The sequence below is a fragment of the Helianthus annuus genome, chromosome 13, assembly GCF_002127325.2.
Source record: "Helianthus annuus cultivar XRQ/B chromosome 13, HanXRQr2.0-SUNRISE, whole genome shotgun sequence".
Taxonomy (NCBI): Eukaryota; Viridiplantae; Streptophyta; class Magnoliopsida; order Asterales; family Asteraceae; genus Helianthus; species Helianthus annuus.
The window spans coordinates 114472420-114487736 of record NC_035445.2 but is presented as its reverse complement, the minus strand read 5'-3'; the positions used below and the strand labels follow the sequence as shown (position 1 = coordinate 114487736).

General features: G+C 39.7%; 1 protein-coding gene and 1 pseudogene across 1 annotated transcript; one reads left to right on the top strand and one right to left on the bottom strand.

Moving 5' to 3' along the window:
• Positions 1–285: 285 nt before the first annotated feature.
• LOC110899080 (COP9 signalosome complex subunit 6a) lies at positions 286–5157 on the top strand. Its single transcript, XM_022145954.2, has 9 exons — positions 286–661; positions 1547–1635; positions 2312–2405; positions 3975–4036; positions 4128–4206; positions 4303–4395; positions 4531–4631; positions 4743–4798; positions 4902–5157. The coding sequence occupies exons 1-9, from the start codon at positions 385–387 to the stop codon at positions 4981–4983; spliced, it is 933 nt and encodes a 310-aa protein (XP_022001646.1). The 5' UTR covers positions 286–384; the 3' UTR covers positions 4984–5157.
• Positions 5158–5566: 409 nt separating this feature from the next.
• On the bottom strand, positions 5567–8338 carry LOC110901536 (annotated as a pseudogene).
• Positions 8339–15317: the final 6979 nt, after the last annotated feature.

Sequence of the window (15317 nt, the reverse complement as noted above, 5' to 3'; positions counted from 1 at the left end):
AAGTTGATAATTACTAATTAATCTTTAGTTGTTTGTTAAGTTATTTTGTATTATGGGAAGGGGTATAATATCATTGTGTGTAATTAGTAAAAAACCATCTTCTTCAAATAAGCTTATTCAAATAAGCTAAAAAACCATGTTTCCATAAGCTTCTTAAAATTAGCTTATATAAGCTAATAAGCATAACCTTAAAAAGCTAAACCAAACAATCATTAATGCTTATTTTGTAAAAATAAGCTAAAAAAGCTATAAGCTTGGATAAAAAAGCTAGGCCAAACACCCCCTAAAAGGCAATAATCCAATCTTTCAAGCCCCTTGTTCACTCACCGAACTAAAACCCCAATCAATCAAGCTCAGTCACCACCGAAACAACCACCATCACCAATGGCTTCATCAAGCAGCGGCTTAACCTTCAAACTCCACCCACTCGTTATTGTCAACATCTCCGACCACCACACTCGCGTCAAGTCCCAGTCTCAACCGCCCACACCCGGTGCCGGTGATGCAACCTCTTCCAGTTCCTCCGCACCTAGGGTTTTCGGCTGCGTCATCGGAGTCCAAAAAGCTCGCACTGTTGAGATCTTCAACAGCTTCGAACTTCTCTACGATCCGTCCACTCGTTCTCTCGATCGCTCGTTTCTCGAGAAGAAACAGGAATTATGTGAGTTTTCTGTTTGTATCTCTCGATTCTTACATCATTGTATTGTATTTAGTTAGTTAGGTTTTTGAATTTGTATTAAGGTGAACAGTTAGTTGTGCTAGGGTTTTTGTTTTCGTAAGGTGATGGATCCTAGGGGTTTTAATAGTAGTGTGATTGACACATGTGTTTGGATGTGACTGTATAAGTTACATAGGTGATTGAATTCTAACCAGCTTAGCTCGCCAATGTTAAATAGCAGGTATATTATATATAAAAAATAATATAAAATATGTTTGGGGGGCTGGTTTAGGCTAGCAAGTCTAAATGAGCTTTGTATGTAAAGCTCGAGTTCGGGCTTGATAAGTAAAGGAGTCATTTCAGGCTCGGCTTGGTCGAGCTTTTTATCAATCCGGTCCGAGTAGCTATCGAGACGCTCCGCCTAGTTTACATCTCTAGTTTTTGTTTGCATAACGTGATGGATCCTAGGGTTTTAATTTGTAGTGCGATTGAGACATGTGTTTGTATGTGACTGTATTCAATGAGGTAGGTAATTGCATTCTAGGGTTTTGAATTTGCATTAAGGTGAACTGTTCGTTATGCTAGGGTGTTTGTTTGTATAAGGTGATTGATCTGTGTTTGTGTTTGTGTTTGAGTGTATTCAGTTACGTAGGTAAGTGAATTCTAAGAGTTTGAATTCGCATTAAGCTGAATGATTTGTCATGCTAGGGTTTATGTTTGCTTGCGGTGATGGATCGTAGGGTTTTTCTGTGTAGTGTGTGTTTGTATGCGACTGTATTCAGTTACATTGATAATTGAATTCTAGGGATTTTGTTTTCACTAGGTGATGGATTTTAGGTTTTTTTTTTTGTGTAGTGTGATTGACATGTGTGTTTGTATGTTGAACAGATAAGAAGGTGTTTCCGAACTTTTATATACTTGGATGGTATTCGACAGGCGCAGATGCTGAAGAATCTGATATGCATATACACAAAGCTGTGAGTACTGTTTTTAAGGTTTATAAACTTTTAGATTTGTGATGCGACTGTTAATTATGAGGGATCATACCATTAGATGCATTTGTATGTTTTAAGAGTGTTGATCATTAAAAATGTTTAATTACTTGTCTTTGATGATGTTTAAAAGAATACTTGGGGACCAAATTCACTCATCTTAGCATGCTTTAGGGAAAAAGTATTTAATGTTCATCATAAAACTTAATGTCAGTATTATTATTGTTATTGAACTTATATGTATTTATTATATTAGTGTTGGTCAAGGACGTCTAGGTTGAAAACAGTTATTAACTGCTTTATGAAACTTCACAATGTTTTTATAACATGTCGGTTCATACCTATAATTAGGATATGGATGTTCATTCAAATTATTAATTTTATCAATTCGTATCTTGTTTCTATACAGTATGTTTTAACATCATCATTGCTTTTGATTGCCAACTTTAACCACAATTCTTTTAACAGTTTGACGTCTAGGAAAATAGTTTTTATAGAATGTTTTGTTAACCAGAGGTATCGGATGTCTTGCATGTGAGAAGTCCTTCATGCCACATACGGTTTAGGAAACCGGATTGTTATATTGGATAATCTGTGAAAAATGACAAAAAGAGTTTTTCATTCTTGAAATTAACTAACGATGATGGTTTTGTTGTAACAGTTGATGGATATCAATGAAAACCCTGTGTATGTTCTTTTGAATCCGTTGATCAATCATGCACAAAAGGATCTTCCAGTAACAATCTATGAAAGTGGTATGTTGTTTAACATTGTAGCCTCATAATGCATATATGATTATTCGTGGATTCCGTTCTGCTGATATAATTGCATACTAGTGTCATTGCATACTATAAGTTCCTTAGTTGACCAAATGTTTTTACAGATTATGTAATTATGTTATTATGTAATGGAATTTTCTCTCTTTAGCCTTTATGTTTGGTATGTTTAGTTCGTCTTAAGTTTGTACCATAGTTATTAAAGGTGCTAGGCGCACTCAAGGCGCATAGGCCTCGCCTGTGGCCTAGGCGCAAAGCGCAAAAAAAGCAAGGGCCTGAGAAAAATAAAGTGCATAATGAAAAAAAATTAAAAATATATTATGTATTAGAAAAAAGAATACTATTCTCTAAATAGAATAAACAAAATCTATTATATAACACTTTATATCATTTATTTAGTACCAAAAGTTCTAAAATATTAGTGTATTAGTGCAGAAAAATAGTTTTCCTTAGATAAAAGTACGGATCTGGCTAGAATCTTGCCGGAATTTAGAAAATTTAGCCGGAAACTCTTCGGAATCTAGGAATCTCGCCGGAATGTGCACCTGAACCATCACCTGGAGAATTAAAGCTCAATTTCCTCGACTTAAGGCGCAACTGCCTCGCCTCGCCTGAAAAATGGGCCTAGGCGCAAGAGGTGATGGCTTTTAACAACTATGGTTTGTACGCAACAGTGATTTCACATGATTGATAACACTTCCCCTGTTCTTTTCGTATACTGTAGCGTTCTTAATAAAAAAATGCTTCATTAATTGGGTTGGTTATGTTTCTATATATATTTTTTTGTATCTGTAGAAATTACGTCATACGTGTTGATTCAGCTAGAATATGTAACACATGCCAAATGTTTGATGGAAACTTCTAGACCAGATTAATTTTTTGTAGTTTAATTAGTTTTGTGGCCATCTCACTGTGATAAATACTAGTTAATATTAATATGTTTTTAAACCCTTAAATTGGCTTTTACATTTGTTCTTGTGAAATATGAATTTCATTATCACTTGGCACTTATGCCCCGCTTGCGGTATGCGCATATAATGTATATGTAGGGGCCATCAGGGGGCAAAAGTGAAAGTGCACTAATTTAACGTTATTTTACTAATTTCGTGAAAATAACGTTAAAAGATGAGGACAGTTAATCATGCATCATGTGGTGGCGTTGATAGCTGAAAGACAAAAAGGTACATGCACTAATCGGTCTTTGTCCCGATTGCTTAGTGTTATGTGCCTTATGTCCAAGGCTTGATGCAAAACTACTATCGAGCCAGGGGTCTCACTCACTCACTGGAAGCAGCCTCTCTATTCCTACGGGGTAGAGGTAAGGTTGTCTACATCTTACCCTCCTCAGACCCTACCTTTGCTTTGCTATTGGTGGGATTTACTGAGTATGATGATGATGATGATTATCACTTGGCACTACTAATTTTGTGGCATGGGTCAGTCAAAACGTGTTTTAAGATCGGTTTTATTTAATTGTTGATAAACTAAGGATCATTATTCTTGCCTCGTTGACTTTTGATTTTTTTTTTCTGATAATAACAATTCAAGAGATGCATGTCATTGATGGGATTCCACAGCTTATTTTTGTACGCTCAAGCTACACTATAGAGGTCTCGATTAATTACTTCATTTATTTATTTCACTTTTTAAGAAATACAACCCATGTTAATCTTTTCCTAATATATTCATATATTTCTCCAGACAGTAGAGGCTGAAAGGATATCCGTTGACCATGTTGCACACCTCAAACCATCTGATGGAGGTTCAGCTGCTACCCAATGTGAGTTCTTAGGTTCTTGTGGTCATTTTTGTCAATGTGTTCTGTATTTTAGGCATCTTCCGTTCAACACTTGAGCTTTTTATATATGTTCTGCAGTGGCTGCTCACTTGACTGGCATACATAGTGCCATCAAGATGCTCAATAGCAGAATCCGAGTGCTCCATCACTATCTTAATGCTATGCAAAAAGGTAGCTTTTCTATATCCTAATTAATAATACACAAATACATATATGTCTGTGTTTATGTTTATGTATATGTATATGTATACACACAAAATGATAAAAGGAGACTTGAGAATTTTCTTTTTTTCCCTCAAAATGCAGGTGAAATTCCTTGTGACCATTCTTTGCTAAGACAGGTCTCTAGTCTCTTGAGGAGATTACCAGCTATAGAGTCTGAGAAATTTCAAGATGACTTCTTGATGGTGAGAGCTTTTTTAAATTTAATTTTATTAAATAAATTGCACAAGCTTGTTTGGTTTATGTGATTTGAAACGTTGAATCCGTTTGATGAATGTATCTTTATATTCTTGTAGGAGTACAATGACACGTTACTAATTAGCTATCTGGCCATGTTCACCGATTGCACAAGGTATGCGTGTGTATATATCTATATATTTATTGTTTAACATGTTGTAAAAGTTATGTTATATATTTTACTGTGGATGTGATGTTTTGATTTACATTTGTTGCAGCACAATGAACGATCTTGTTGATAAAATCAACATTGCGTATGACAGGCATAGTCGGAAGGGAGGACGTACCGCCTTTATTTGAAATCAAAGACTTAATGCATGCTTTTGTTTCTTTTGGTACAGTAATCTTAATTTTGTCATAGAAACTCCATGTATGCAATCAAGGATAGTGGATTATACTCTTTTCAGAGTGCACGCCATTGTAGTTTAGGTATCATTTTTTTTACCAATTTTGTGTGACCAAGTTTAAAATCAACATTAGGTGTTGTGAGTCTAGAGTTCTTGTGCATGTTTTCGGCATCACGCCTTGGGAACCTATTTTCACTCGAGCACTTTAGACCATCTCTAACCCAACCTTCTTGTCTAAACCGGAAGGTTTGCCAATGTGCGGTTAGCTTACTTAGTAGAGGCACAGGGCAAGATAACAGTTTAATGTTATTGGTGTAAAATATTGTTGAAGTAACATTTTTCGCTCAAGTAAAAAAATAACCGGAAGTTGCAATTTTGATTATAGGATTTCTCTGATTAGTATCATTGTTCTTAATTCTCAACCAACTCATTCTAATGCTAGTCTTGAACTGATTGGACCTTTAATTGAATATCAATCAAGAATTTTCTGCATTACAATTTACAAAAGCCATTATCTACTAATTAGTGTACAAGATTTATGTTTTGCTCCTTAATCTAACTAACTTAAACGTTTCTTGAGTAGCCAGAGTTTGAGCATTATTATCATGCCCAGGCATCACTGTCCTGATTCTGATACATGTTCTACAAAGTATCCGAAATGCCCACCTCACATCAACAATTTCGCTCTCGTCTTTAGTACCGTCGCCTTTAATAGTGTCGTGTCTTGCCATACACACTCATCCATTTGCGGGTTCAAGTTTGACTTTTGTTTCTTCTTCCAGCATAAAGATCCATGGCACCAATCCTCTATCCGAGCCGCAAATGATTTCTCCACTTCTTCAAGCACGCTTGTACAAATTTTCAACAGCTCCAATGCTGAATTACATCTTGAAAACGTTGTGAATGCGTGAATGGCTAAAGGAAGAGTTGTCGTTTTGATAAACTCAACTGTTTCAAAAGGTGTAAGCTGGACCAGTGGCGGTGTGGATTTGAATCCGAATACTAGGAAAGCAGAAGCCCAAAGATGTCCTGAGTTCAAGAATGGGTTTCCTACGCGTCTTATGCTTTGGATTGTTGCTTGCGCTGCAAGTAAACCCCCTTTTCTTCTTGCCAATGCTTGAGTTATGGGGTGAAACACGATGCGGCATCCGGGTTGCCTATTGCTTCTTCTCGCGAGTCCCAGCTTGACCAAAACAAGAGCGAATCTTGTTCTTTTTTCCATGATCGGCTGTCTGCAAAACCAGAATAATAAAAGAACGTTAAAATCGCATTTTTGATTCGTTTCTTTACAATGTTTGCGGCTGGACTCATGTGGTTAGCAGCTGCAGCAAGTAAATTTGCAGATACAAGCGATGGGGCGAACCAAACACCGGTTAAAAGCATCCTCAACGGAAGCTGATTTTTATTTCATCCAACACATTCATGCAAAAGATCAAAACTTTGAGGAGAAAGCGATTGTTTTCCCAAAACGGTTCGTCAAAATGAGATGAACTTTGCTCAACAAGGATCTCGTTGATGGCTCGAAAGAGCACATATGGTAATATAGCAGCTTCACATAGCAAAGAACCAACGACCCATAACCCGAAACTCGATCCACCCAACGTCTCATAAAATTTCTTCAGAATTTCAATCTCTTGACTCGGGTATTCTTTCTTTCGTCTCGCTGTCATTCACGCTATTGCATTGGGTCGACCCGGTGTTTCTTGGTATCAAATCGCGTAAATCTTTCCTTTCCCACCATTCCTTTTCTGTTTCAAGATTATCAATGATCAACAAGTAGGGTATATCGCGAAACAATTCTGTCTTTATCTTTTTAAACGATTCGGTTTCTTGTTCACCAAAGCTCCTGATCCAACCTCGTTCTTTCTCCACATCCGCACTTACATCTAACTCGAGATCCAACGACAAATTCAGCAGACTTTGCCTTAAATACTGACATTCTCCACCTACCCATATAACCATCTTGTATCTATGTGAATATCGGTGCGCAAATTCCAACGCCACCTTGGGTTTCCCCATTCCGGGCCCACCAGTAATGCACATAACATTCTTCGCGTTCTTCATGTTCTCAATAAAACGTCACTTTCCTCATGTCAAAAATCACCAAACCAAAAAAACCCGTCTCGATTTCCGCAATCTCTTTCTCACTACCTACAAAAAATCTGTTTTTTGTAAAGGGATTTCATCAAAATTGTAAAATCCTTTATCAACAACACTTTTCCTTCCCAATTTATCCCTCAAGACCCCTATTGTTTTAAACACACAACATCTCCAACTACCAACTGAGCCCGTGGGTCCATAGTCTAATACAAGCTTAAACTCATGTGATTTCATCAACCATTCAATCACCTCATTACAATCTTTAATCTCATTCAAACTGGTGTCAAACAACACTGGGATCAAATTCTTCTTTTGAGCAAAGAACCTTATATCCTCACAAGCAATGTGATTCAAAAGGCTGTGTTTTGTGACCACCACAACCCCGAATGTGACCGAACATTGACCCGGTCAGCGGTCTCATGGGTATGGGGATCTGCTTGTTTTGATCTGTCTGCAAGAAAGCAAGCAATGCCCTGAAGTTCAAGTTCTGATTTGACCCATGAAGAAACAGTGATCTAATTAGGGAGTTAATTAGATTGGTTTATGTTCCTTTCATGATGGTTAATCTTCTTAAGGATATTCGAGCTCCGACTTGGTAATCAATCCTGCAAAACAGAACACCGTTACTCGTTACTCGTTAAGAGGGGAATGTGGAGGTTCCCTCTTAACCAGGCTCCGGCGTGAGAATAAGCGACCGCTTTGAGAGTAATTAAGTGTAAAGAGTGAGAGTCGAGGGAATAGAATGTTTAACCTGTGGAATGAGGTATCTATTTATAGCCGGAAAGGTGTAAGGGGTTATGGGCTGATGGGCCTTGGGCCAGATGCGGACAACAAAACGGATATGCTCTTTGTCTCACTGGCGTCGACCGCTTAGTGGCTTCTAGACGCTCGTCGGTGCTGGCGCACCTTGATTGGAGCCACGTGTCATTGTTGTCGGCCTTGTTGTCCTTCTGTCATCAGCAGACAAGTGGAGATCGTGGGACAGTTGTCTCCGTCTTCTGATTGGTGCCACGTAGGCGTCCTTGTGTACTTCTCGTCAGGCGATCGTGGCACACGATTGACCAGAGCCTGCTAGACGCTCATTGGCTCCTTTTACTGCCACTTGTACCTTATGTACCACTGTAGGTAGCCGTGCGCTTCCCTACTGAGTGGCTCTTATTGGACAACAAACTAACCCCGCGCGGGGTTAGCATGCTCATTTGTTCCATTTTTATGCTAAGTGCTGATATCTGAGCCTCTTGTGGGCCTTGCCTCGCGCGGGATAAACTACAACGTGTGTAGGTCGCGCGTGGATATTATCAATAAGTTTTCTGAAATAAGGAGTATGGTTCCGCGCGCAACCTGGGCGGAGGTTTGCGCGACTTTTTTGGGACCATACCCCTTCAAGTCCCCCCAGTCCAGTGCTGCACCATGCGCAACGCAAGTGGTTGGAGCTCTGGACTTAATAAAATTAAGAGAAATAAGTGTAATAGGGGAAATGTTCTTTTGCTCCTGATTGGTGTGGCGCATGTGGAAAATGTTGTTTTCAATTGCGCAGGTACCAATGCAGGTCTTTAGGGATTGTCGTTTGTCTGATCAGGCGCGCGGGTTTATTGGAGGTGACACGTAGCTTGCGCGGCTCATGTAACTTTTGCATGAAGTTACTTGTAATTTTTATGGCGGGAAACTTCAAAATTTGAACTTCTGACAAGTTGGTGGGATAAGTCGTTGAGTGCGACGTTTGAGTTGACCTCTGGCACGGGTGTCATCATGCCGTCTGCGGCGGTTGCACTTCGTGTCAGGAGAGTGAGGCCCACGCGCGCGTGGTAACCGTCACCCCTGGTTTCCCGCTTGACGTGGCAGCCTCTCGTTGGTTAGCCTAGCGGCGAAAGCGGCACGGTTACCCATCGCATTAAATGCGATGGGTATATATATCCGAAGAGAGGTGAGAGATTCTCACGTCTCTTCGTTGCCTTCTTATTCTCTCTCAACCTCTCTTTGAATCTTTAAAGTTTGTTCTTCACATCTTCAAGATTTCTGCAAATCTTCAAGTTTTTCTTCGAGTTTTTTCCAGATTTACTCTCTGATACGATGAGTGAGGAACATCAAGAGATTGCTGCTGCTGAGGAAGGTCCAGTTCCTGTTCTCAAATGGGATCTAGGTCTCTTCGAACAGATTGTTCGGAGTTTCCGATTCCCACCGGAGTGGGATGCCCGGTATCCGGCTCAGGGCCAGACCGCGGCTGATGCACCACCGGGTTATATTACCCTATATGAAGATTTTTTCCTTCAGGGTAACTTTAGGTTACCGGCTACAAACTTCCTGGGGCATATTCTTCATTACTACAACTTCCATCTGTCACAGATGAGCCCACCTGGGATGGTTAGGGTTCGTCATTTCGAATTCCTATGCCGATCTCATGGCATCGAGCCGTCGGTAGAAAAGTTCCGGGCCTTCTACCAGTTGCAGAGGACGATGGGTTTTTTCTCGTTTGCGAGCCGTGGTGCGGCGAAGAAGATTCTGCTAAACCCCCCAAGAGTTTCCATGACTGGAAACCCAAGTTTTTCTTCATTCGTGAAGAGGTGTTGCCAATTGCCATGCCCTTCCGGGATTGGACTGAGGCGATACCGAAGGAAGACCTTCCGATTCCTAAGAAGGCCCAGTGGTATCAACAACTGACCCCAACCCCAAATCGGGTGTTTGGGGAAAACGTTTTGGTCGCGGCTAAGATGAGTGACCAGTGGTCACCCAACAGCAGGGAGGTTCCGGTGTTGAAGATCGGTGATCAAGGTTTGTTATCTCTTTGTTCTTTTTTTTTTTTTTTGAAGTAGCTTGATTTAATTGTTACTTACTTATGTTCATGTTTAGAGGCGCAACTCTATCAAGCTGCCTTCTCCACCTTTGGTGGTTCCATGGGCGTGCGCCCCTTGCGCGACGATGAAGAAAGCTGGTATGACCATATTAAGGGCAACCTCATGCTTCCGGTTGAAGCTGCCTTTGCTTCGCCGCCAACCGCTACTGAAGGTGCGCAATATCCTAAACCTCGTCCTTTGCGCTCTGTGACTTCTGCTGGGAAAGAGATTCTCTATCTTTCCAGCGAGGAGTCAGTAGGGTCTTCCAACGGCGAGCTAAGTTCGTGGTCTAAAATCTTTGCAGGTGTGTTGCGCGACCTGGGGATTGACCCAGAGGAGAAGAAAAAGAAACCCCTGAAGAAGAAGAAAACCAAGGTCGACCCGGAAGTGACCAGCAAGGGTACTGGCCCGAGTCGCGCAACTACTGCTGCTGTCAAAGGTACTCTCCGCCTTCGTCAAAGTGACTTAGATGATTATGTAATAATCAGCGATTCATTTGAAGGCTTGTCGCGTACAGCTAAGGCAAAAACTGGTGCAGGTGGCTCGAAAAGCTCTGGGAGCGCGAGTTCTCGTAACCCTGATGCTGGCGCGACCCCTGAAGATGATGAGGCGGAAGAAGAAGATGCAGTTGCCCAACTGATTGGCAGGAAGAGAGGTAGGAGCGAAACCACGGCTGGAGTGGCTTCCGCGCCTACTGCTGTTGTGCTTCCCGTGTGTCACACCCTGGCTTTGCGGAAGCGTGGTTAATTTGGTGTGACTTCTTAATACCATAGCTTAACCATAACAAAGCTATATGAATAAAAACCATGCAAGATCATCCATTCATTTAAGTTTTAAAACCAAATACAATAACATTGTATCAACGGAAACACACCCTAACGACATAAACATTGTTCAGCAAACATAAACATATACATAGTTTAAGGACTGTGACTTGTCCAGGAAAGAGTCACATTCCCTAAACCCGGATGACCTCGTACTAGTGCAGCGGGAAAACGTGCCATACCGTGCCAGATCCTTTAATTCCCTGAAATACATGTAAGTCGAAAAATCAACAATAATGTTGAGCGAGTTCATGTGTAGTGAGTAAGTAAAACCTTTGTAAAATGTCTGTATGTATGAAAATTCCTGGTATGTAGCAATAAGGAAAAAGAGATCAATTAATGTGTAGCTAATACATTAATAAGTGAAATGGCCTAGGAAGCACTCAAACCTGTAACGCGAATTTCATACCGGTCCTTCCGGCGGAACGACATAGTCACCACATGCAGCCACACGCTGGCTCATGCGTGGGGCTCGCAACACCCGATAGATCTATCACTCATGCCTCTCGGTCCTTATACAAGGATTAATGGTCTTACGATAATAGCCTACCCATTCACATGATCTAGGTAATAACCCTCCTTACGTTATCCATACCATGTAAAAAGTACTTGTAATCATAGTAACATGTATTTCACCCCCGCAGTTTAGAAAACTGAAAACAGTTAAGAGAAAAGGGGGACATGAACTCACAGCGGTGCGTCTCTACCAAGTAATACTCCAAGTCAAGCAGCTGTGCAACGACCTACATGTACTAATTCTATTAGACGGACGGCCGTGCCTTAGTTTAAGGTTTAATGTCTTTGGGAAATAGTTAGGCAACTATTTCGTGTTTACACTTCGTAATTATTTGATAAATATATTCCTTCCCAAGGATGGGGGTTTTGATACACGTGCATTTTCTTGTAAAACCAAAATATATTATTAAGTCTCACTTAAAACATATTTAAATTCTATCTCCAAAATATAAATATTTTTCCCAAAAATATTATATTTTATTCCATATAATTTTTACCCAAAATAATACTTCTAACGAAATACACACTCATGAGTATTTTCTGAAAATACGTAAGTTACGTTGTGAAGTCCGGGTGGTACTAATAATACCGGTGTAACTTAAATATTTATTGCGAAGGCGTTCGTATAATTTTGGAGCCGTTAACCTTTAGTAATATTATTTTTACCCTAAAAATAATATTTACGTAGTTCACAAAATAATCACAAAAATTTACACAAGTGTTGTTATGAAAATATATATTCTAAATATATATATTTTAGCAAGGTGTATTTATAATCCACCTCCGACACTTGGTTGTTTTATAATAAAATCATGGCGAAATTTATTTGGGAAAAATAAGTTAAAAATTATATTCATAACACTTGTGATAAAAATATTTCCAAGTGTTAGATTTTTGGAAAAATTTCGCCAGAGTTTCCCCTGTAACTGGAGGTGGCCACGCTTTCAAGCGTATCATTTTCTTTTAAGAATTCAAATCAACAATGTTCCCAACATTAAGGAACAATATTTCAACACCAAACTAGTCAAAATAAATATAAATCGCAAGACACATGAACTTGTGGTTTGTGTAAAATATGTAGTAACTTTCCCCATATTTTTAGTAGATCTTTTATAAATAAACTTGGTTCCTTTGAGAACCTTGTTTTTAAAGAAGATACACTTTTACAACTTTTGTCAAAAATTACAAAAATAATTCTTGTTTCAAACTTTTCGTTACACAGGTGTCTACACACTTGTGTGTTCACAAAATCACCTTTAGTTTATGGAAGATCTGGTTTCTAAAACACGATTTCGTTTGACACTTGGTTCTTTGAAAATATCTCTTGTCGATCTTTAGATCCACTAGTTTAGAACTCTATTTTATAAAAAGAATCTCTTTTACACAAGTTCATGGTTATAAGTAGTAGTGTTCTTCATCTAACCACTTTCACACTTAAACATACACTAGGTCATGTTCCATGAACATGACTTAGCCGGGTTAGATGACGATCCGAACTATTACTAGCATAATACAACACTAAATAATTATAACAAAACTAGTTTTATAAATTTTACACCATTACATTGCTTTTATCCAACAAGTTCATCATTTTAGTAAACTTTTTAGTTGGTGATCTTTAGTGTTCATAATTTTTGACCGACAAAACTCTTATTAACCACTTTAGAATAGATCAAGAAGGCGTTTAGAGTCACTTACTACTAGCTCAAGGCTAGGGAAGAAAATAGTCGAAAAACGAGTGGTTAATAGCGTTGAGGTGAGGTCCTTGACGATCCGTAAGCACCAAGCTTCCTTGTACGCGACCCTTCACACTTGTATATGTGTAAAATTGCTAGAACAAAATGGAAAAATGGATGGGGTGGTGCTATATGTCTCGGCCGAAGACAAGGCAAGAAGAAAGAAAGAAAAGCAATGTTGAGTGGTGATTTGTGAAGTAAATGGGGGGACCTTAAGTTATATTTATAGTCCAATTTACTTCAATTACCCAAGGGATCTTATGTAATCAAGATTTTGAGCATAGATAAATATAATATCCAAAAAAAAAAAAAAACTAGTGGTGTATGTGTTCCCCAAGGAACCGTTCGGTTCAAGGGTGGGGGTATCCAATTGGATTCTAACTAAATAGCTAAGCACTAGTTTGTTAATTAGGAGATTAGATTAGAGCAATATTTGTGTTGTAATATATAATGGGTGTTAGGGTATTCGGGGACTCTAACTGGCTCAGAAAAAAGGAAAATAGTGTCATTGTCAATATTTTTAGGTTCCGGGTAAAGTCCGGTTATATGGTTGGATATTACTCCGTTAAAGTGCTAAATAATTATTTAAAGTGTCGATAATATTATTTTTAGTGACACAGTTTATTCCCGACACTTTGGAAAGTGTCTAGTAATATTTTTCTCATGTTATGGCACTTTACTAGTTAGCTAATTGCTGAATTTTTATTTAAAGTGCAGAATTTTGTACTCAAAGTACGTTCTAGGCACATCCGGTCACTATAATTATTACCTAGTGACGCAGTTCTACAACCCTCATTTCCCTACACTCTCTACAGGTGTAGTAAACTATCTCTGGCTCATATAGGCCTTAGAGGCAGTGTCTGCCTAATGCTGGTTATATCAGCATGTTTAATGGGTATCCCGTATAGTGTGCTCACTGTGCTTTTTGTGCATCAAGGTTGTCACTGATGTTTGTGTAAAAATAATAGAGTGACAGTATAAAATGTGATGCATGAGTATGTATGTATCAGAAATCAGTAAGCAGTTTAATCTCAGTTGTAAGCAAGCACAGTAATTAAGCAGTAACTAAATATTAATTAATTCGTACGGATACCTGGTTTGGTGAGGGTTGTCACATTCTCCCCCCGTTAGAAAAATTTCGTCCCGAAATTTTAAGTTCTGCTTCTAGTCGCAGGGTTCTTGGGAAATAAGTGGGGGTATTTTTCTTTCATCCGGTCCTCACGTTCCCAGGTGTATTCAGGACCATGTCTGGCATTCCAACGAACCTTGACGAGCTTGACACTGCTCCGGCGGGTCTTGTTCACTTTCCAATCCGTAACCTCGGCGGGTTCTTCAACGAAGTGGAGCGTGTCGTCAACAAGAATTTCGTCGGTAGGAATGACAACGGTATCTTGCGTTGGACTCTTCCTTAAAATTGATACGTGGAATGTATCGTGAACACCATTTAGTTCAGCAGGTAAGTCCAGCTTGTATGCTACCAACCCAATTCTTTCCAAAATCCTAAACGGACCAATATACCGCGGATTCAACTTCCCACGCTTCCCAAAGCGTGCCACACCCTTCCAGGGTGATACTTTCAACAAAACCATATCACCTACCTCAAACTCCAGAGGCTTCCTTTTTCGATTCGCGTAGGCTTTCTGACGGTCACGAGCCGCACTGATGCGATCTCGGATCTGTGCAATCTTATATGTGGTTTCCCGGACCACATCAGGACTAACCAACTGTCTATCACCTACGTCAAAGCAGTGATCTGCACATGCGGCCATATGGGGCTTCAAATGGCGCGGCACCAATACTGGTGTGGTAGCTGTTGTTGTATGAAAATTCGACCAAAGGCAAATGCTTATCCCAGCTACCGCCCAAATCCATAACACACACTCTCAGCATGTCTTCCAAAGTCTGTATCGTCCGTTCGCTTTGGCCGTCAGTCTGCGGGTGAAACGCGGTGCTCATATTCAATTGCGAGTCAAAAGCTTCTTGGAAGGATTGCCAAATCCTTGATACGAATCTTCCGTCTCTATCAGAGATGATCGAGAGAGGTACACCATGACGTGTCACAATTTCTCTTCATGTAAATTTCGGCCAACTTGCTCGTGTTATCCTTTTCTCTGATAGGTAAGAAGTGCGTTGACTTCGTTAATCGATCCACTATCACCCAAATAGGGTCATGGCCTCTTGGCGTTCTGGGCAACTTTGTAATAAAATCCATGGAGATTTGTTCCCATTTCCACTTGGGAATCTCCGGTTGTTGCAGAAGTCCCGAAGGCTTCTGGTATT